The sequence below is a fragment of the Gavialis gangeticus genome, unplaced genomic scaffold (assembly GCF_001723915.1).
Source record: "Gavialis gangeticus isolate Ggan-Ray unplaced genomic scaffold, GavGan_comp1, whole genome shotgun sequence".
NCBI classification, from domain to species: domain Eukaryota; kingdom Metazoa; phylum Chordata; order Crocodylia; family Gavialidae; genus Gavialis; species Gavialis gangeticus.
The window spans coordinates 49017302-49039478 of NW_017728998.1; the positions used below are offsets into that span (position 1 = coordinate 49017302).

The window sequence follows — 22177 nt, forward strand, 5'->3', positions numbered from 1 at the left end:
CTTCCCCCCTCCCCAAAAACAAACCAGCTTTGTCTGGACATGGCAGCAGCTGGCTGCAGGCCTGCAGGGCTTGCAACCTTCCTTTTGAGCCAGACTGAATGAGGGTCACCAGTTACCAGGTAACTGCAGGGCCACTGCTCTGGTTACCTAGCAACCCTGCCCTCATCACCTAACAACTACATTTGATATTGGTGGCCTGTTGCCATGGGAATAAGAGATCAGCAAACAGAATGACTAGAGCCCAAGTCAGCCCTGAGACAAGGCTCACACAATGCAAAGAAGGCTGAGAAAATAAGTATCACTTCAGTGTAGGTATTTATGACCATTTATTATTATTTATATTACAGTGTGAGCACTCAAATCTGTGGCTGGCTCTACACGTGTATGCCCCAGAGAAATATTTATGAACTATTCTAAAGTGCTCTTTCTTTTCCTTCTATTTAGCCTCACTTTCAGTTGGTATCACTCAAAGGGAAGGAAACTAAAAAAAGAGAGCCAGTAAAACTTTCCCACCTTGAGATGGAGATGTCTCTATTAAACTGCAGCAACGTTTTCTCCTGGGAACCAAAAAGTTACTTCACACAGCCCCAGTGGGGCAGTGCAAGGAAACATCCAGTGAGCTCCATGCCAAGTGTTCACTGTTAGCCTGGGGCTGAAGATCAAGCCTGAAAACAGTTGAGAGACAGGACTAAGATGCAGATTTGGAGCTGAACACTTCTGAGTTCAGAGGAATTAGGAGCCTGGGGTTTTGGCTCAGTCCTATTTTGGAACCAGGGGTTATCCATTAAATAATTCAGATGTGAAAGGGAACTTTATGTTTGGGGATGAGCAGATTTAGTGCTTTGGTTCTAGTCCATCACTAGTTTATGGCAAATTAAAGGTGCTTGAGAATGGAATCAGCCCAAAAGAGAGAAGAAGACTCTTGAATAAAAGTTGCACATTTTAGTGCTTCACTGTGCCTTTGTGTTCCAAGTTATTTTCACCATTAACTTTACTGATCCACAGGAGACTGAGGTTTTCCACTGACTTTAACAAAGTTTTTCTCTAGCTCTGCACATTAAATCAACTCTGCTTTTCTTCTGGAGGGCTTGCTTATTAGATTTCCAAGCTCCCATCAGTCTGCATTTCTTCTTCGTTCTTGCTTTGGAAAGTGAAAGTACTCTACTCTGCATCCCTCCCTCCCCACCCCCTTCTCTTTTTCTGGAGGCATGTACCCTCTGCAGGCCCTGAGGAAGATTATAATACTAATGCAATGTGTGGGTGCAGGGCCCTTTCCAGGTGGAAAAGTGTGTAAGATCAGAATTTTTACCCTGTGAGGTTACAAACTAAGGACCCAGTCTGACCGCTACTGCTGCAACAGTCTTACAGTTGACATCAGGGACAGCTGGCTCAGGCCCTAACAAGATATAGAGTAGATCCATACCTTACAGAACAAGGCCAGATGTGTGTAATGAACTGTGCAGCTTGTAGGAGTCACAAGGTTTGGATCTTTGGGAACGCCTGGTTCACGTGAGATTGAAAGCGGTTCCCAGGATAAAGGGCAACACTGACTGAGCTATTGAGGGAGGCAAAGAACCAGGGGAGCACCTAGAAGGAGTCGTGGGCACAAACAAATATTAAAGGCCAGGTTTTGATACAGCAGCCTTAGATTTGGGCTGGCTTTGGCCTGGCTTCCAGAAGTGCCATGCCTTCACCACTCCTGCAGACTTCTCTTAGAGTGATATGTCTAAATATTAACTCCTTGGCACCTCAGGTCATCACTGAAAAACCAAGGAACATAGAAGCATATACTGGCATTCCTGTTCTCAGAGGGCATATACAGCCCACAGCAGAAGCGGGGTCCGGGGACAGAACTGGAACCACAGAGGGAGAGTATCCCTGTGGTGCCTCTTAACCACTTGTGCAATGTGCAGCAGGATGCTATGGGTCTCTCTCAGGCTTCTGAAGGCTCAAAAGGGGCCACAAGATGCTAGATATACCCAGTAAGCCATCAGTACTCCTTTTATTGCATGTGATTTGTTAGCACAGCACAACCAGGGACTTGAACAATGTGGACAGCCTGAGTACATGATGTTATTATGAGTTATAGTCTGTGCATAATGTCATCAGGAGATGCAGCCTGTCAGTCACTTACACATAAGCCTTGCCTCTACAGACTTGTCCACTTAACTGTCCTCTCTCTTCAGCAGCAATGGCCCAAATACTTGATTTGGTCCCATGGCCAAAAGATGGCCATCATATCGGTGCCATCCCTGCTGTTCTCCTGCCTGTAGAGCCGAGGACTTCCAGGCTGGCTGGAGTAAAGGACAGGCTTTACCACCCAGCCCTGCCAACCTTACGTCAGATGGACATGGACACGGCAATGAACAAACTCCCTGATGAACATTCCCGGACAGCCACTGCATGCACCAAAGGTAATGTCAGTACTGAGCTTTGGAAGGTAGCAGGACAGTACTGGGTAGAGAACACTGGACTGGGATGGAGAAGACAAGGGCTCTCTTTCTGACTCTGCTAGTGAGCTCCAGTGTGACACCTCCTCTCTGATCATCAGTTGTCCCATCCATAAAATGGAGATAACAATCCTTACCCCCTATGCAAGTGCTTTGAGACCCTCAGTCTTACTATTGTTTGTAGCAAATAACACCAATATGACTCCAGCTCTGCTATTCTCCTTTCCTCTTCTTTAAACAAGCAGCCTAATTTTCAAAGCTTCTGAGATCCTCCAGACTCCATTGAAACTACAATGAATAGGGGACACACACTTTTGAAATCAGGCTCCCGATAATCTTTCTGCCTTAGACATTCACAGTACATCCATTGGTAATGTTGCAGCTGCTGCTTGCAGGAAGTGAGCTATAGGTGCACATGTTACAAATCCCTACCTGATAAGAGCATAGAACAGGGACTCAGGGCACTTGAGGGCTGCTGGCCAGTCACTCCTCCTCTCTGCCTCAGTTTTCTCCCATATGTAAAATGGAAGCAATTATTCTGATCCACCTTTGTAAAAGGCTTTGAGATTTCCTTATCATTTGAACAAGCATGGCACAGCCAATAGGTTCCAGCGTCAGTTCTGCCCTACCTCTTCATACACATTAAGTCAGCTGAGGGCTGGTATGCTTTCTGGGCTTTCAGAGTTTCCCTGTACTCTCAGCCAGCAGCTTTTCAGTAATTTTTGGAAGACAGGACCTCATTCCCCTTCTCTGGGGACCAGACATGGCTTGATTCCTTTGGAGGGAACAGCGCCTAACCCCCAGTCACAACATGCAATTCCAATGATCAGAAACAAACCAAGATTCATTTATCTGAGAAAAACATTCAAGTAAATCAGCATGAAGAAGAATAAGACAACTGGCTGGAGACTCCACAAAGCCTACATAGCTGGGCCATGTTCTGCAGCAACCACTATTGGTACAAGTCTTTCATCTCAGCCATGGTTGAGATTGCTCTTGCAAAAGGCAGTGTAGATTTGCACCTTATAGACTAACTAAATCAGAGATGCACACGCTTTGGTAAACAGCAGCTTACTTCATCAGATTTTTTAAATTAGAATATCTATATCTCCTCGATCATAGACTTCCATTGCACCTTTTTTTAAAAACCACCTGAAGAAATACATGCACCCATTACAATAACTGCATCTGCTCCCCTGCACCCACACACACCCACCCTCTGTTCTTCCCCAACCCAAACACAGTCCCTTAGTCGAGGGCCCGATTTGGGGTTTCCCTTCTCAGTTCCTTCACTGTCCTTGTTGTTGTTGATGTCTCTGCCATTTCCACTGCTGCTGATTTGGGCTGTGCAAAGCTTTGGTCCCCGATTCAATTCAGCGGAGATTCGGCCCGATTTGGTGGCTGAATCTCCTAATCCAAATCGAATCAGAGGACCCTTTAATCTCTCCAAATCAAATCGGAACCCTCCGAATCAATTCGGAAAGATTTGGAGATTCAGACATAGACACAGCTTTAAATGTTTTTTCTACTTCCCTCCAGCACGCTCCCCGAAAGACCCAGAAGTGGACCGGAAGTATTTCCAGTCTACTTCTGGGTTTACTGCCTGCACATGGAGGGCCCCCGCGCTCCTGTGGGATGCTTCATGCGCCCCAGCATCACAGCGATCATGCCTGGTACCTCAAGGTACGTAGAAAAAACTTTTAAAGCTGTGTCTGTATTGCTGATTCTCTGAATCAGCATCGAATCTTCAGATTCAATTCAGCCGAATATGAATCAGGGACAGCAATTGGAGTCAAAGAATCGAATCACTGCCCCCGATATGGGCTGAATCCAAATCTGAATCAAATAGCACCCATTTCGCACACCCCTACTGCTAATCCTGTTGTTGTCTTCCTTGCTGTCTCCAGGTCCAGTTGAATCGTTGTCCCCTTCATTCTCCCTGTCCACTTCCCTTCCCAGGGGGACTTTGAACAGCCTGTGCCACACGTCCCTTTTCCAGGTGGAGTTGGCTGCATCCTCTACATCATCTCCCATCGCTTTCTGGTAGTAGGGCTGGAGTTCACTCAGAAATAGTTTAACACAGTCAGTTTTCTCAAGCTTAATGTGACTGTACATTAGGAGGTCCCTGCATTGCCACAGGGTGTTCCTGATGCAGGACACAAACTGGTCAAAGCAGGCTGCCTGGGACCCCTGATGTTTAGTCAGGTGTCCGTAAGCACCACCTCCCTTGTCATCAGCCTGACTCCTGTCACTTCCTCAAGGAGCCAGCTTAGCTTTTTCCACGCTCCCTTGGCACAAGGGCAGAGCCAAAAGAGGTGGTCAATGTTCTCACTCTCATCTTGGCAGTTTGCCCTGGGGCAGCTGGGTCTAGACTCTCATCTCACTCTTTGCTTCCATGCCTTCACTGGGAGTACACTGAGTTATGAGCCAGTTCATGTCTCTGTGGTCTTTTCTTCAGTCTTTGTGGAAGATCCAGTCCCAGACAACCTGGCAGTCATCATCAGGGAGCAGCTCCATGGTCAACAGCCTGTCTCTGTCTCTGACTGCCTTCTGTAGCTTCCTGTGGTTAGACATGGTCTCTGGACTTTCCTTCCGTAGCCCGTACCCACTCCAGAACTCCTTCAGTACACTATAGAACCAAGGGTATTCCATGGTACACGGTCTCCCTCTGGCTGGTACATACACCCTCCACGGTCTCAGGAGGTGACCTGTAAAATACTTGGCAAGACACGCTGTTTTGATTGCTGGCCCAGTCACCAGCTTGCAGATCTGGCTCGTGTACTGTGCCCACAGGAACAGGTGGATGTCTGGCATCCCCCTGTCTCTGGCCCATTTTTTCATGTACAGGGTCTTTCTTGCCACCTTCTCCATTCTGGATCCCTGGAAGATGCACACGGCTCTCTGGATTCTATGGGCAACAAACTTGGGTGGGGGGGAAGACCAGTGCAGTGTACGGAAGCAATGGAAGCAACACCACCTTCATGAATGCCACATCAGAAGCTCTTCCCTCTGCTTGTTGGGACCCACCATCAGTGCATGTCTCCCCTGGGCTTGTATCCTCTCCTTTATAAACAATGCCTCCTTTGTCTGGAGGTGCCAGAATTCCTCATTAAATGTCAGACTTCCAGTCAATCTCCCTGGCTCAATTAGCACTCAGACACTGTTAATAAAGTTTTCTATCCCACCCTCCAAAACTGAGAATTCCTCCTTAATTAGCAATCGGGTGTGGTTACCATATCAAAGAGATCTTTTGATCCTTTCCAACACCTTTGGCAATATACAATTAACAGTATCCTCCTGAAGGTGTTTTTTGGCATGGTGGTGAGGCAACTATTTCCTGCTGTGATTGTGAGCAAACTTCCCCTTTGAATAAGAACTATTACAGTTTTCATGAATAATTATTAATTATTAAATACTTACATAACACCTTTTTCCCTGCCTGAGCAGGGAGAGTAGCATAAGTTTTCACCTTGTCTACATACAAAGTTGAGTCAATTTAATTAAAGTGTGTAACATTTACCAGCCTACCTGTGCCATATAATTGTACAATGCAGCATAAAGTGGGAGAGACTAACATGGAAAGAAACACTCCTGTTTTGGAATAAGGGGATGTCATCAGTGCAGGGTTAACTCTTATAATGGGCTCCTGGGCCCTGAGAACCCTGGTTTGCAATTCCCTGGGGTGAATAGGAACATGGCAAATGCATACCTGATTACTGCATCCTCACCGCTTTTCCAGCGGTTTGTGGAAGAGCTTGTCTGCCCTTCTGGCCACACAGAGGGAACTGTGGGAAGGTACTGGCAGATAGTTAGCACTCAAGTGGTTTAGCTTGCATCCATACTCTGGAGTAGGTGGGATACCCAATCTAGGAGAAAGCAAAACATAGGCTTCATCCCAGCAAGGTCAGCCAGCCTCAGTTTAAAACAACACCAAACTCAAGGTTTGCATAAAATCAGGGGAAGGAAGTCTTCAGGGTAACATTCAAGTAAAAGTCCCAATGAACTATAGTAAAGCTACTTAGCAGCATGTACACAGGACTTGTGCCTCTTTAATTATAGTGGTAAAATCGCATGGCAGTAAACTCATAACCTTCCCGATTCTGACAAACCTTCAGTGTTTGCTGCTACATGGGCAGACTTACATCCATTTAAAACTATCCCTCTGGGTTTGGCCTGCGCCTTTCAGGCCTCATTTACATGAGAACAGTGTACCAGTTGAACCAAACTGATTTAATGAAACTGATGCACCTCCCTGCTGTGTACACAGTGTATGAACACACTTAACTTCTGTTTCATGTCAGTTTATGGCTGTTTAACTGAATTCAGTTCCTTGCTGATTTAAGTTAAGTCAATTATAAGCATGGCTGAGACTGATTTAGAGGGTTGCGCTGGTTTATTATGTAATTGCACTGTAGAAGCTGGATCAGGCCCCAGTTGTGCTAGGTTCTGTATAAACACTGAACAAAAAGATAGATGCTGTCTATGCAAACTTCCATAGATTCAGAGACTCAGAGTTTAAGGCCATAAGGGACCCCAAAGCCATTTTGTTTGATCTCTTATTTATCACTAGCCATTACATTTCACTTAGTTACCCCAGGATTTAATCCAATATTATTGCATCTTCCTGGAAGGTGTCTGGTCTTGATGTGAAGAGATCAAGAGACGGAGAACCACGACTTCCTTTGGTGTAGAGTTAGTGGTCTAGAAATACTAAACTGTGCGTTTAGAGCAGGCCTCATTCACCACTAAAATGTATCATCAATCAACAGTTTCAATAGTCTGAGCCCAGCTCATTCCCCGTGTGTCAGAGAGGACTCACCTTGGACCATTATGTAATTGATCCACATAAGGATGCTGGCAGCACCCCATAAAAGTTGCAGAAGTGAACTGCAGGACTTCCCACGGGCCAGCTCCTGTCTCCCCACCATTGTTGGTGTGAAGATGCAGAAATGTGTTGGGGCACTTCTATTAGTGGCAAAACAGTGGGAGCAGTAAGTGTGCTTAGGGCAGTGGCATTTTTACCAGTGCTGTCTAATCCAGAGGAGGAAAGGTCTAGTAACATGTGGTGCATCTACACGAGACCCTTTACTATGCAATAGCATAGTTTACTGTGCAGTAAGCATGTGCATCTGAGCCTAATCTGCATATAAAATGAACTGTTCCAAACAGGAGATTTTACCATACCTTCAGCTCTCCTATGAAATATGAACTTTCCTTTGTACCCAGAACTTTTATAAACTTTTGTCCTATACCTGATGAAGGATGTTTGTGCCTGAAAGCTTGCAATTAAAGAAATTTTTTTTGCAACATCTAGTTGGTCTAATAAAAGATGTCACCTCTACCACGAGTCCCAATTTCTACATGTGCACACACTTACTGCACAGTAAACCTTGCTTTTTGCAAGTAATTTTTCTACCTACAAATGCAAGTTGCAAATTTACTTGTAATTAGTTACTGCGCAGTAACACTCATGTAAATGCCTAGCCTGGAGCAAATCTGCTTCTGGTCAGTCAGTCACCAGGGAGCGGGAGAATGTTCCCTGCCCCCAGGAACTGCCTGCTAACAGGGTGGGCTCTGCGACCGGGGCCCAGGTACAGACTATGTCCCCTGCCCTAGCAGCAGGGAGCTCTAAGCCCTCCATTCCGAGATCAAAATCAGGGAGTGAGGGCTGGAAGATCTTTATCTCCCAGTGCCAGGCCCACGACCATGGAACTGGCAATGCGCCTGACCTGCAGTTGTGGAGCTGGCACTGAGCGCGCCCTGCTGGCAGGGGCTGGACAGCCTGTTCCCTGCTCAGCTCCATGATTATGGAGCTGGGTGGGGAATAGGCAGGGGATCCAGCTCCACACTTACATAGCTGAGCAGGGAACAAGCTCTCCAGTCCCCGCCCTGTGATTATGGAGCAGAAGCTGGGAACTGTCCTGGTCAAGGTCAGGTCCCAGCCCTGTGCCCTGATTGGGTGATTGGGGAGCCAGGGCCAGGAGCTCCCTGCTACTGGGCAGGGGGACATTGTTTCCACCCTGGCAACAGGTAGTCCCCCAGGAACAAGGTGCAATGTCCCAGCCCCAGCCAGGAGAGAGCTGTCTCTTGGCACGGTGCTCCCTGCAAGCCCCTGCCACCCATTGCACGGCCCTAGGAAGCAGAAGCAGTTTGCTGCCAATAGCAGCAAATCTGCTCCCACTTCCCTGCATGTGCGGATATCTTGCAAGTAAACTGCTCCTGGATCTAATGTATATGTAGACACCCCCAAGTAGGTTAAGAAGCTTGCATGAATCTCTGTGTCCTGTCTGCACCCACAGCCCACTCTTATGACCACTAATGTTGTTGCATCCAGTCTGGGATGTTCCCAGAAGATTAAAAGCCCTTGGCAGCTCCATCTGTTCAAATCTGACCTTAACCAAGTGCTGGCTAAACCAGCTTGCAACATTGCTTTTTATAAGTAGTACAAGGGAAGAGCTGTAGAGGCCTCAGCCAGTGACAGGGCTCCAGTCAGTTAGCTGCTATACAGACATGTAGTAAGTCACAGTCTATGGCTCAAAGAGCTTCTGTCCTAAACAGCTAAAGGAAGGAAAGGAGGAACAGTGGCACAGAAACAAGAAGTGACTTGCCAAAGGTCACACAGCAGGTGGATGGCTAAACCAGGCACAGAACTGAGGTCTCTTGACTCTTTACCTTGTGTCCTATCCTATAGGCCACATTGCTCTCATTAGGGTTTTCTTGACCAGTGTGGGCAGAGCCAGACTGTTTTAAATCATTTTCAGGTCCTGCTCTAAAGAAGATCAGGACTGTTCCACTCTGGGCCTAGGATAAAACCTATGAAGTTTTCCCATGACATGTTTTAAATGAGTTGGCTTCTGTGCCTGCACAGGCCGGCAGAGCTGAGTCCAACACCAGTTCAGCTGAAACTTAAATCAGTTCAAAACCAGTTTTCAAACAGGCTTCAGAGCACAGTGCAAAGCAATAAACCTATGGGGAAGAGCAAGCCCATTCTCTGCTCACTGGAGGTGAACAAGCAGCCCATGATCCTCATTTCTCTCCTTTCTGTTCCCAGAGGATTTCAACAATTCCACGTTCACACTGGTGGGAGTTCCCAACATGCGCCTCCCAAGCCTGGTAAGCCACATCAGCCAAAGAGCAGAGCACTAGGGGGAACACTCGTACCATGCCAACTTTCTGTGGGTCTCTGTCATGGTGTTCACATATCCAACTTGCACCTTTCCCACCCCGAAAGTGAAATTCTGGATCTTACCTGGGTCCATCTTTGTGTAAACATCAGTAGTGGTTTCCACATAATCACTGCTATTGAACATCAGCCCTATGCTCATTCCTGTACAAACAAATATGAAGATACAGCCTACATGCCAATGTGTACAACAGATACAGACAAGCCAATTCAGATAAACAGGGCCCTGCTTATGTTAGAAACTGTTCTGTTACTTGGCAGTAGGCATCAATTATTAATTCCCAGTTTTCCCCTCAACTGGGGTTGAAAATAATGTGGTTGCTACTAGACAGGGCCAAATCATTTCCAACCCCAGCTACCCAAACATACCAGATGCATCATTCCACCCAGGGTACTGTTGGCACGCTGGCAGTAACAGGAGGGGTGGGATGACCTGGGAGAGGACCAGTGGCTGGCAGTCTTTGTCTGTTTTGGTATTAGACTGTTGCTATCCTCAGCCTAGTTCCACTGGTGGGAGTCTTAGGGTGGACATGACACCACCATGTCATTAGACCTGATCTGAGCAGGGCCAAATAGCAAGGTAGCTAAAACCCCAGCAATCTCACTGTGACTAGTAGTTGACCTGAGCAAGGGGTACTAGCAGGGGAATCTGTAAGAAAAGGCATCTAGGTCCTATCTCTTATTTGTACTTACCAGAATGAAAGGATTTTCTGCCTACTTACAATAACATTCACACAAATGAGACTTAGGGTCCTAATGTGGACATATGGAATAACCACTGTGGGTGTTCTCCCATGAGGCCCATGACACTGGGTGCTAGGTGGGGCTGGAATGGGGCAGTACCATTGCCAAAAAGCTCTGGGGAAGAAACATATTATACCAGAAAGGATTTAAAAGCTGGGGGAGAGGAGGTGGGAAGAGTGAAGGAAGGGGGTCAGGGGAAGCGGTGATATTGGGAACAGCAGTGGGAATAAGATGTTTAGTTGCATGCTAAATTAAGTGGTTTCTTTCTGAGAGGCACAACCCCAATTTTTCTGAATGCTGTGTGTGTGCGTGCGTGCGTGCGTGCGTGCACCTAAAAAAGGGTTCTTGTTCTCCGTTTGGGCACTGGGAGGCAGCTTAGGCTCAGTTTTGTTTCATAAGTCCCTAGCCCAAGGCTTCAATTTCTCCAAATGTATCTGCTAAGAGCAACTAAAGATAAAGATGAACTCATTTGTAAGCTTTGGTTATAAGCAGGATTCCCCTATCCATTTGGCTTTGACTGAGCTTTGTCAAGCTTCAGACCTTCCTGTTTTGGAAGAGAAGCCAGTAGCTTGCAAGTCTGTTCTTGGTTAACTCCCATGCCCTTGAATTCTTTGTTAGTGCATGCTAAACTACAGGGCATAGAGGGTAAGGCAGCAAGATAACCTCTGTGGGTCCCATTATTTAAGGATTGTAGAATCCAAAGCAAGCCCACAGCAACCATTCATACAAGGGTTTTTGAGACATAAGCAAACATGGCCACTGGCAATTTTGCTGTGGAAGAAGGTAAAGGATGTTGGATTGTACCATAAAGAGCCGTTTGCTCTGAGCAGGGCACAGCAGATGCTGCTGCTCATTTTTGAAAGCTCAATCAATAACTCATACCCAAAAGTGGGATCATTTTCAGGGCAGACAAAGTGATGCCATTTATTAGACAAAATGCTTTGTAATAGGTTAGCTGGCAGACAATAGGATGAAGGAAGTCCTCATTATATACACACTGACCCTTTCGGATGTATCCCATTGTTTAACTTTCTGTTGGGACTGATACAGAAACCAAAGTTTCCTCTGTTTCAAGGCAGCATGGTGAACTGAGTTGAGCATAGGCAACAGCAACCCCTGATTTCAAATTGCAAATCATGATATGGGCCTGTGCCTCTGTTTCCCCATTGGTGAAATGGGATAATCATTTTCATATCTCTCTGATCTGTTCTGTAGCACCTTCCATCCAAGGCTCCATAAGCACTTTCCAACTACTGATGAGTTGGAGGCCACTAAGTAATATTGGATTTACATAACAGATGAGGAAACTGAGGCAAAGTTAATGTGCGGTACTTCAGGGAACCACAAGCACATTTCTTGGCTCTCAAGTCCCTTGCATAAGCACAAAGTCACCCCTCCCCTTTTAATTAGTTAATGCTGAAGAGCATTTTGCCAAGTCCATAGCACTCCAACTTTGAGAAAATTACTGCATAAGGATAAACTAATCAGGCAAGGATCTGGAGCCAGGTCCCTGCAGCTGGGCAAGGATGAGTGACAGGAAGAGGCTACCAGAATGAAAACATGGCTCTGGATTTTCTACGTACTGGTCAGAGGTTGGTAAGCTGATAACAACAACAACAACAACATGGTTATTATAATACTTGCCTTCCATGGATCTCAGCTCAAAGCTCTTTACAAAGAGAGGTCATACCACAAGCTCCATTGTACAGCTAAAGAGGCTGAGAACCAACTTGTCTGAGTCACCCAGCAGAGTAATGGAAGACCTGGGGATAGAACACAAGTCTCCTGGGCCACAGTTAATTTCTTCATCCATGGGTTCACAGTGCCCACAGGGAGAGGCCGAAAATACCTCTTGAAACCAGGGTGCAATTTATTTTTGTAGTTGCCTGCACACCTACATGAGAATGCAAAGTTTTGTCTTTTGTCCTGAACTCTACCCCTCTCTTCTGAGCCCCACATTTGTAGCACAAGGCAAGGCCCAGGGTGGGGGCTTGTAGTAACATCTTGCCTGCCTTTCTCTGTTCAGGGGATGACAGAACTGGGCAGGTCACTGACTGCAAAGTACCAAGCCAGGAAGATGGCTCCTTTCCTCCCTGGCACTAGCCAGGACGAATGGCCAAGCTATACATGTGCAATGGATGACTGGTCACGATTTGTCTCTTCTGCTGGAGAGTTCAGGCTGCCCAGCATCAATAAGAAAGGTACAACTGGCACACGCTAGAAACAAAGCCTCCACAACCCCCGTCCCCCTCCATTTGGGATCGGAGACAGGCTGAGCCAATGTCCAATTCTCTTGAGGTCTGAACTAGGGTTAAACAAATGGAGTCTCCTCAAGTGAGTAAAGTGAAGGTAAAACAAGGCTATAATGTTACAATTCTGATAACATATGCAGCAAAGATACTGATGCTTTGCTGCATGTGCCAGTGGCCTGTCTATATGGTCAGCATGCTTTAAGTGTGGCATTTCCACAGTTTCCTGGCAGACATGCCACCTACCCACACAATGAGCATCTCTCTCTTTTCTGGAATAACCATGCTGTTGTATCAAACTGCAGATGGTTTCTTATTCCATATGTATCTGACCCAAAGATCTAGACTAGCTTCATGCAGAAAGCTATTTCCGGTTCCTTCTATTTAAAAAAATAATTAGTTAATTGCCCTTTCTGCAGCCATGCAAATAGCTGCTGCTTCATGGCAGATTTTCAGTTTGGTTTAGGTGTCCGTGAATGGTATTCTTTATTCTTATTTTTCATCTGAAAATATCAAGTCTCTAGCCCTTATGGCTGTGAAGACAACTTTCCCTGCTTGAAATGAATATAACCAGTACCTGGGTCAGAAGTTACATCATTCAAAAAGGTATGAAATTTCCCTGTGATTGCTCAGGCGTTAACCTGGTAGTAGGGTGATAACAAATGAAAAGTCAGTGTTAAGTATTTCCCTGCTGATCAGTTCAGCAGGAACATTTGATTAAAGTGCTTACATCAACCCCAACCCCAAGCCCTAATTATCCCCTACTCAACTGGCTCAGCCTTTTCCTCCCCTCACAACTTTTGTGTCAGCCAGTTATAGCAGTGTTCCAAAATGGGCAACAAACTGCCTAGCAAAGATATACTAAAACTAATATTAAAATAAACCACAGGTTCATAGTGGGAACCTGGAGGGATTGGACTGAGAAGGGCAGTGAATGAGGGGAGGGCTTGAGAGGCCATTTATTTTGACTACATTGCACATTAAAACCAGACCTTTTTCCACCTTGGTAGGCCTCAGAAGAGGTGCCATTCTGGCTCCCAGCCTTGGAGAAGACTGATCTGTGGAATCAAGGTTAAAAATCCACCTGAGTCTAGCAGCCTGCTGGGTCAGTTTGGTTAAGGCACACCAGTTTTCATAGCCAATGGCATACAAGGAAGTGATACGGCCAATATTACACCTGGCATCTTTGATTACATCTTTGATTCCCCAGCCTGAATGACCAAGTGCCCATTCACACCCGGGATAATGGGAATCAGCCTTTGGTATGATTCTGGAGGGAGGTTCAGACTCATCTCTCTGAGCGTTAGTGAGACTCCAAAATGCCAGTTAGATATTAACAATGCAGAAATCAGTCTTTTCCATCCCCCTTCAGTTGCCCGGATAAGCTCTCCCAGCACCTTCTACTGCTAAATGTTGTGTTAGTGCACAAAAGACAATGGGCTAAGCCCACAAGTATGAGGGTACAGGGCTGGGGAGCACAGGGGATGGTCTCACCGGTGATGATGTGTGCACCTCTCTCTCTCTCTCCACAGTGCTTGGGTTCAGTTATTATGCTGTTAGATATCTAAAGCCTGAAGTCACACAGACATGGAGGGTGAGTGCCAGTGCCTGTGCACTGTGATGCAGTGCAAGGAGAATTTTGCCTGGAAGCTGTGTGTTGCACTGGATAGTATTTTTCAGTTCCTCCACAAAGGCTCTCAGCCTGTTGGGCAAGAGGAAGGAGGGAGTTGTGAGGTGATCCCACCTGCCCTGCTTTTTCCATATTACTATACAAGTTGGAGGCCCTAGCTACAGAAGAGAGTAGTTCTGGGAGGTCCCTGTGTAGGGAAGATTGAGACCCACTGGTTTAATAGAGCCATGTCACTCAGTTCAGTTCTGGGGCTTGTTGGCCATCTATGGGGAATACTCAGATGGACCTGCATGAACACAGGAGGAGGATAGGATGGTTCCTCTCTAGCCTTCTGGAATTCAGTGACCCACATTAGTTAATTCTGTCTTTCCCCAGCTATGACCTTCTCTCATGTCCCACTCAGCTCACCCACTGCAGACAGCTCAGCATCTCACAGGCCTCTTAGGATCCACTCTTGCAGATAACAACTCAACACACCAGAGGCTGTTGTGCACACTGCCCTCACACGGTACACACTCAAACATGGCTGCCCCTACAAAGCCAGTCTCTGGAGATCTGTATCAATTGACACAGCTTGTCCATTTGCAAGGGGAGATCAAAAGGAGGAAGGGAAGCCATCCTATAGGGCCTCCCCTCCTTCATACACAGTGTAGCAAGAGGGGAGTTCTAGGGCCATGATCTGTACTGATCATGGCTGTCAGGACCACATGTATCAAATTAGCTCCATCTCACCAGTAGCAGCATCTGCAACAGCCTAAATCACAGGAATGGAATGGGAAGACTGCTTAGAAGTTCTGCATTTTCTTCCCAAGGATCACCACCCTCATTGTTAGTCTGGGAATTTTTCCCTGGAAGCTTTACTGCCCACTTCCTGTCCAACAGAATGTAGCTGCTTCAAGGGTGGAACACTGCAGACCTACTACACCTGCAACAAAGCTTTTTGTTGCTGTGTGCAGCAGGGCACTAAGATGCCTGCTACTTTGACAGCAGAGACAAGGGCCCAGGTGCAGGTTAATGAGGGGCCAGGACAACCAGTTAATGAGGGTAGTGACTCGCACCTGCTTGGCCAGCGGGATGGAAGGGGCAGGGCCTGGTGCCTATATAAATCACAAGCCTGAGGCCAGGGGGCAGTTGGCTGCTGGCCGCCAGAGGAGAAGGAGTTCTGCTTAAGTGAGTAAAGAGAAGCTGGACTGCACGAGCAGGCTGATACTGGGGAAGAGATGGAGTACCTGTGGGGTGGCTCGAAGGATGTTACAGATAAGCAGCTAGAATTTATGTTATAGCCCAGGGGCTTATGTTTTGTGTTTGTTGTTTACACCAGTGTTTAGGCAAGGCTATTAGGGGTTGGAGGAGGCCTCATGGGGGATCCATGGTAGCGTGGGGACCCCGGCGCCAGAGGGTGCAGCATTTTGGGGTGCACTGACCCCAGCCCCAGGCAAAGGGGGCAGAGCGCAAGAAGCCCCAGGCAAAGGGGGCAGAGTGCAAGAAGCCCAGATGGGGGCAGTGATTGACGAGCGCCAAAGGGCGTGGCAAGAGACAAGGGCTGCGGACAGCCCAAGTGCCCAGTGGGGCACAGTAAGACTGAACAACGTCCAGTACATCAGCGAGGCTTGGGGTGTGGTAAAGGGGCGGCTGGAGCCACGCATAGCCCATAAGGCTGAGGTGCCTAGGAACACCTATTAGCAGAGCCAGGCTAATGTAGAGGAGGATAACCGTGTCCAGGGAGCCAAAGAGGCAGCCTCCCTAATTACATATCTGATAAAGACGTGGTGGGCGAGATTGAGGGTGCATTTTATAGACCGACCAGACACGGTAAGGGGCGCTAGGGGAGAGCACAGCAACCCTAGGACTCCCCTCTTGCTACACTGTGTATGAAGGAGGGGAGGCCCTATAGGATCTTTAGTTGACTACAAGAAGCCAGGAGTTGAGCTTTACATTTTATAAGATCAACTATGCAGCAAAAGCATTGGCTCAGAAGAGCGCCATCTATTGAAACACCAACACCACTGCCTAGAGCATCTTGGTTTTCCATGATTATCATTCCCAACCCAAAGTATGACCTGTCTTGGCTCTTCTCAGAGGTCTTGCCAGCTCACAGCAGGGGTACATTTTTTTTCTTGGGAAACTGAATTTCAGTTCCTTTTCTCGAGGCATATGCACCCCTTATAAACAGCCCAGCATAATTCTGAAGTGACTTAATTGAAGTTAGTGAATTACACTGGCACAAAATGGGTATAGCAGAAGTAGGCCAGGGATCAAGGGGGTCATACAGCACACCTCACAGGGCCTGCTAGGGAAAGCAGTGAAACACTTTTTACCTCCAGGAGTATCTGGGTTCTTATAGCTGGATGTATGGTAACAAAGTGGATTTGATGGGAAGAATGGTACAAACTGGTCATGGTGAACATGTCTCATTCTCCACTCTTGCCTGTGTAATTCCAGTACTGCCTCAATCAGAACCCCAGCCTGGATCGATATGGTCAGAAGCCCATCCCTTACACCAGCAAGTAAGTATCCCTGGGCTTGTTTTCTTTTGCTGCTGGTAGCATTGGGCTTTCCTGCCAGTCACACTTTGTCTCTATTCCTTTACAGCAACATATTTAGGAGCTTTGGGACAGCATACAGGTAAGTGTTTTTGAGACCATCAGGTGAAACAGGCATAGTAGTAAAAACTACCAAACATGAATAAGGGAGAGGGAGAGCTGGACTGAGCCTTTGGAAGAAGAGTGCATCAAAGAGTAATATGCTTGGTCTTACCAAAGGGAAGCTGCCAGAAGAGAAGAAAATCATTTGCATGGAGTCCCTTGTAGCCTTCCCTCTGTCTGGTAGTCGGAGAGGGCAGATGGTGAGCTCCATGCTCCTTCTGCTGGCACTACTCATGTGAGTAACCACTCACAAACGGGAGGAAAGTGAGCCTGGCTTGGAAGCACAGAACTGACCGTGTCTCCAGGTTACAGCCACATAGGAAGGAAATGGAACATGTTTGTTTCTTCCTCCCTTTCTAGCATGCAAGTGCCAATCTGGATTTTTCATGCACATATACATGCCAGGAAGATCAGATATTTTATTCCTGCTTTCTGAATGACAGAGTTAACCTCTCCATGCTGCCATTGGCATCTCTGCCTTCTTTCATATGACAAAAATGGTGTCTGTATTTTTATCTTTGTGCATTTTTGTCAATTTGGGAGCTCTTGGCCATCAGACATTACCAGGGATCAACCACTACATGGAAGTGGCTCTCGTTGATCCCCTGGCATTGCCTAAATAGGCAAGAAAGTGATTTACTAAGCAACTCTACTATTATTCTTGACAAATACACCATTTCTATCATGAACGTGTGCATAGAACTAGTGTATACAGAGAATGCATGAAGAGCAGTCATTCATCCTCCATTTCCTGGCAGTTTAAAGTGTTTTACAGTGTTAGACTCCTTTTTTGTATGCAGCATATATACCCTACAAGAAGTATCATAGTGTAGCAGAGTATCAAATGCCACACTATGGTTATAAGTTTTGAAGCACAGTATTTAGGAAAGCTGAAATGTTTGACCTTTGCAGTAAGTACACTTTCTGTCCCATATCAATAGGACATGTATCACTATAATTAACACAGTGCATATACTATAGGGAAGTGTACATTGTCACAATCACTGTGACAAGTCATAAGTTTTCTTTTTGCTGAGTTTTTGTGTTTAACTTCCCTGCCACTACATGTCATTACCATAGCACATACTTTTCACGTTATAAATGAAATTCAGGGTACAAACTGAAAACGGGTGATAGTTCTATAGAACTCCAAGTCAGGCACATAATATAGTCCATCTATCAGACACAGAAATACATTTATTTGCAAATAGGTGTACAGTGACTGTACATGTACAAGAGAAGGGTTGGATTTCTTGAAATGGAGGGTCCTTGGAGACAGACTAAGAGCCAAGGTGAGACAGGGGAAAGAAAGAGCTTAAGACAAGAAGGCTACAGCCTATCCACTGAGAGAAGTATTCACAGAGGATGCATCTACATGAGACATTTACTACGGAGTAGACTAATTAGCTCTGCAATAAGTGTCATGTGTCTACATATGTTGCCCTATTAGGCTGGAGTAAACTAAATAAGATTTTTTTACTCTGCATTAGTGCATGTGTAGATGCTCCCCCCAGGTGGCTGGGACACAAGGGTGCTTCAGTGAAAGGGCTGCCCTGCTGTCTAGCCCCACAGTGGATCATCCTCGTGCCCCAGCCAGCCCCTCTACAGCACACTGAGCCTGGGGGGAGCAGCCTCGGGTTAGCAGGTTGGCTTCTGGGGCCCCCTACCAGCTGGGACTGCTCCAACCTGGCTCAACATGCTGTGGTCCCAGGCGCATGTTCAAATGGTGTGCCTGGAAGCAATAAGCTCCAAAGTTTATTGCATGTGTAGATGCACCAAGAAGGGAGAAGTAGCTTCTCTGACTTAATGCACACTCTTATGGAGTTTTCCAAGGCTGTAAAGGCCTTTGATAGGTGAGTGGAAAAGAATATACAACAAAGAAACAGCTATGAAGAGCTGGAGGGCAGGTGGAATTCCTGGCCAAGGCCTTCCTAAGAGTTGTGAAGAGTAGCATATCACAGAGCACCTTATTTTCTGTTCATTTTGAAATCCAGGATATCACAATCCAGGGGATATGGGTCAGGGCCTTAGAGGGCCCCCAACATGCTCCCACAGAAATGGAAGGTTCATCTTCCCCTCATTCCAGGTCAGCAAAAGGCTCCTCTCAGCACTGCCAAAGCCCAAGGCCAGGATGTCCTTTGTTCAAGTTGTTCAGCTCACATGGTGAAAGCATTTAAAGCCTGTTACTGGGGCTTTATCAAACACTGTGCCTGTTTTCCTTCCTAGCCGCTCTCACTACCTACAGCCTTGGCGCTAGACAGCAGGAAACAGGAAAGGGTGTGGAGCCCAAGGTGAATCTGGTCAGCATTTGACAGCCAGCTTCCACAAGTCTCATGAGAATAGGATCTAACAGCAGCCCTGTGGATGACCAATATATACACATGGTGCTTCCTAGTAAATAAAAATGTTTCTAAAAACAAAAGATGTCTAAATAGAAGAGGCTGAACTGGAAGGCACTTCCCAGGGATTTTCAGACCTTCCTCCCTTTCCCCCCAGTGCCCTTTTAACATGAGCTATGAAGAATGGAGACAACAGCCCAGGCCTTTGTTTGTGGGGCACCGTGAGCTGAAGAAAAATGTTTTCTGGGCATTTTCATAGACACTAATTCATTAATTGCACTGCAGAAACCCTGAAAAGCTCCAGTCAAGGAATAGAGCACCATTCAGCAAGACACTGGACACACACAGAGATGGTCTCTTCCCTTTCCATTCCAGCCCCAGCCTGTCCGTTACCCAGTGTCTAGTCCCTCACCTTTCCAGACCCTACCTCCAGAGAGCTTTGTGTGGCACTGGGATGGGTCTGCCTCCCACTCTCCAATCCAGTCCTCTTCCCAGAGCTTCTTTTGATCCTGTTGGGACGGGAACGTGTTCCACCACTGCACAGGCTGGCACCAAGCAGAAACTCTCAGTCCCAGGTCAGCTCTGAGTTCTCCACAGTGCAGCAGAATGGACTCAGCCCTGGGATAGATTCAGTATTTTTAGACTGTGGTTTTAAAATGGGTGCAGACCTAGAAATGGAACCAATGGATCTCTCAGTTGAGTCCATCAGTCTCTCTGAGCTACCAAGCACATAGATACATATTGTAGGTAACAGAACACATAACCAGAAAGTTTAGATGCCAGCACTGGAATTTAACCCTGCTGAGCAAACAAAGGACTCTGCATGATACCAAGGCCAGTGCACTGTTGTCAGACAAAGAGGAAGAAGCCACTTAACTTTGCCCCCACTGGCCTTTCACTTCTTTAAAAAGCTAATGGAATGTAGCTCCCCCTTCATTTTGGCTTACTTCAGCACTGCTGCTTTGCCTAAAGGGATGTCCCTACTGCAGCAGCAGCAGCCCAGCCACAGCAGTTCAGAGCTCAGCATGTGCTAATTTACTTTGCTCCTCCAGTGAGTTTTGCAGCCTGCATGGAGATCCATGCTGCTGCAGCCATCCTGCTATCAGTGCTCAAGCTAGCTAGCGTTAAGCAAACCCAAGCATCTCTACAACACACTGCAGTGACTGACTGCAGTGCAGAGGAAGTATTATTTGCAGGCAGTTTGAGCAGCTGTGACAAGCCACAAGAGGGAGACATACATTACTTACTAAGCCAGCGTATTTTGAAGTCCACCTCTTAACACAGTTGACTCGAAACCACAGTGCTGCAGCACCCTCAGGCGTCTTGAGATTCTTTCAAGGATATTGCAGGCTGCCACGCAATGTTAGCACTATTAGGTGTACAAAGAGAGTCACAAAATAAACCCAGAGATTTCAAACAGGATTTCATAGTATTAAAAACAATCTGCCCTGTTGTAGCCTTTTGGAGTTCTTTGCAACAGAAACAATGCTCTATTATTTTTCCATAGTCAAAAAATAAATGAAAGCTAAGAGCTGGCATTTTACAAGGGGTGCGTGGAGTCTAAAAAGGTTGAAAACATTGTCTTAACCATTAGTACTAAAATGAGAAGTCTCAAATCTCCATGTTACTAGTATAACATACCTATTTCTGTGGCTTGGCTTTGAGAGTGGTGAGCTCAGGGCTGTATATTAATGCATACCAAACACACCGGGAAGACTCTGCAGTAAAGGAAAAGGAACTATTACAAACCAGATGTTCAGTTCAGTGGCCCAAGATTGGGCCCACATAGTATATAGGAGCCCAACATTAGGTCATGCTGTATTGTTGGGGAACTATCTTTGGATTGAATTTAGCTATGGTTTATTGCATCAAATACACATTTGTTCATGTGGCATGCCTTCAACTAGGCTGTATGCACAGTTAAATATGTGCATTGTAGTGGTTTAGGGGAAGACAACATGGCCTAATGGAGAGGGCACAGAACTAGTAGTCTAGGATACCTGACATCTTTTACCAGCTCTGCCACTAGCCTGCAGTGCAACTTGGAAAAGTCACTTCACCTTTCTCTGCTTTCACTTCCCCCTCCTGCTGTCTGTCTTGTCCCTTTAGAGTGCAGGGCTCAGCAACCTATAGTCCACAGACTAGATCTGGGCCACAAAGAGGTCCAATTCAGCTCACAAAGGTCTGACCTAGCATGGAGAATCAGTGGGTGTCTAGACGACCCTTGGCAAGCATGAACCATGACACCAATGCTGCTGCACAGTAGCAACGAGCTACTACACACTAGTTTGTTGCTACTGCGTAGTATGGTTAGAAACAACCCATGTGCTTCCGGGACTACTCAGTAACGGCAGTTACTGTGGAGTCATTTAGTACTTGCTTTAGCAGTGCTAACACAGTGTAGCTGTGTGACATGCAGCTACACTGTGTCACCCATCCCTTCTGCAGCAATCCCCTCGGCTACAAAACCTGCTGCCCCACCACATCCATGCTTACCCTCACTGCAGAGGGGATGTGCAGTGGCAAAGGTAAGTGCAGGCAGATGGCTGCACCTGGGGGTGGAGACTTGCAAGCCATGGAGAATCTGCATCACAAAGGGTATCCTGTACTGACCTAGGGTGACCACCCATCCCTAACTGGGCAGGACAGTCCCAGAATGGGAACATCAAGTCCCAGTCCTGGGCTGCATGACTCTGGGACAGCATTTGTCCCAGCTTCACAGTATCCTGCAGGGATCTGGGTCTTCTGTTCACTGCAGAAAACCATGGGAAACTGCAGGTTTCCCCTTGGGGGCTAGCAGCATTGCAGCCTGCAAGGTACTATGGGGAGCAGGATGCAGGGGGCACCACATGCACATGCACACCTGCATACATGCACATGGCCAGGGATACAGGCAGGCAGTGTGGAGAGAAGCACTCTGCAGGTAAGTCAATAGGG

General features: G+C 46.7%; 2 protein-coding genes across 3 annotated transcripts in view; one reads left to right on the forward strand and one right to left on the reverse strand.

The window, feature by feature from the left end:
• Positions 1 to 21847, reverse strand: part of CNGB1 (cyclic nucleotide gated channel beta 1) — a 158407-nt gene extending 136560 nt beyond the window's left edge. Inside the window, exons 1-4 of the mRNA XM_019505900.1 lie at positions 20882 to 21847; positions 20488 to 20609; positions 19668 to 19749; positions 6160 to 6316 (exon numbers count right to left, since the gene is read on the reverse strand). The gene's annotated coding sequence lies outside the window, so the exon portion shown is untranslated. The remainder of the gene's footprint in view (positions 1 to 6159; positions 6317 to 19667; positions 19750 to 20487; positions 20610 to 20881) is intronic.
• On the forward strand, positions 204 to 19660 carry TEPP (testis, prostate and placenta expressed). 2 transcript variants are annotated; one of them, XM_019505908.1, is made up of 8 exons: positions 204 to 312; positions 2190 to 2414; positions 9502 to 9563; positions 12404 to 12578; positions 14159 to 14220; positions 16699 to 16763; positions 16849 to 16881; positions 19128 to 19660. In XM_019505908.1, exons 2-8 carry the CDS (start codon positions 2192 to 2194, stop codon positions 19156 to 19158), a joined length of 651 nt encoding a protein of 216 aa, XP_019361453.1. In that variant the 5' UTR covers positions 204 to 312; positions 2190 to 2191; the 3' UTR covers positions 19159 to 19660. The 2 variants fall into 2 exon arrangements, with proteins under 2 accessions (XP_019361453.1, XP_019361452.1); XM_019505907.1 differs by having other exon boundaries at positions 204 to 308.
• Positions 21848 to 22177: the final 330 nt, after the last annotated feature.

Coding starts and splice junctions, on each gene's coding strand:
- TEPP (XM_019505908.1), top strand. CDS start 2,192: ATGGCCCAAATACTTGATTTGGTCCCATGGCCAAAAGATGGCCATCAT. Junction 9,564..12,403: donor ACATGCGCCTCCCAAGCCTG/GTAAGCCACATC, acceptor TTCTCTGTTCAG/GGGATGACAGAACTGGGCAG. Junction 14,221..16,698: donor AAGTCACACAGACATGGAGG/GTGAGTGCCAGT, acceptor GTGTAATTCCAG/TACTGCCTCAATCAGAACCC.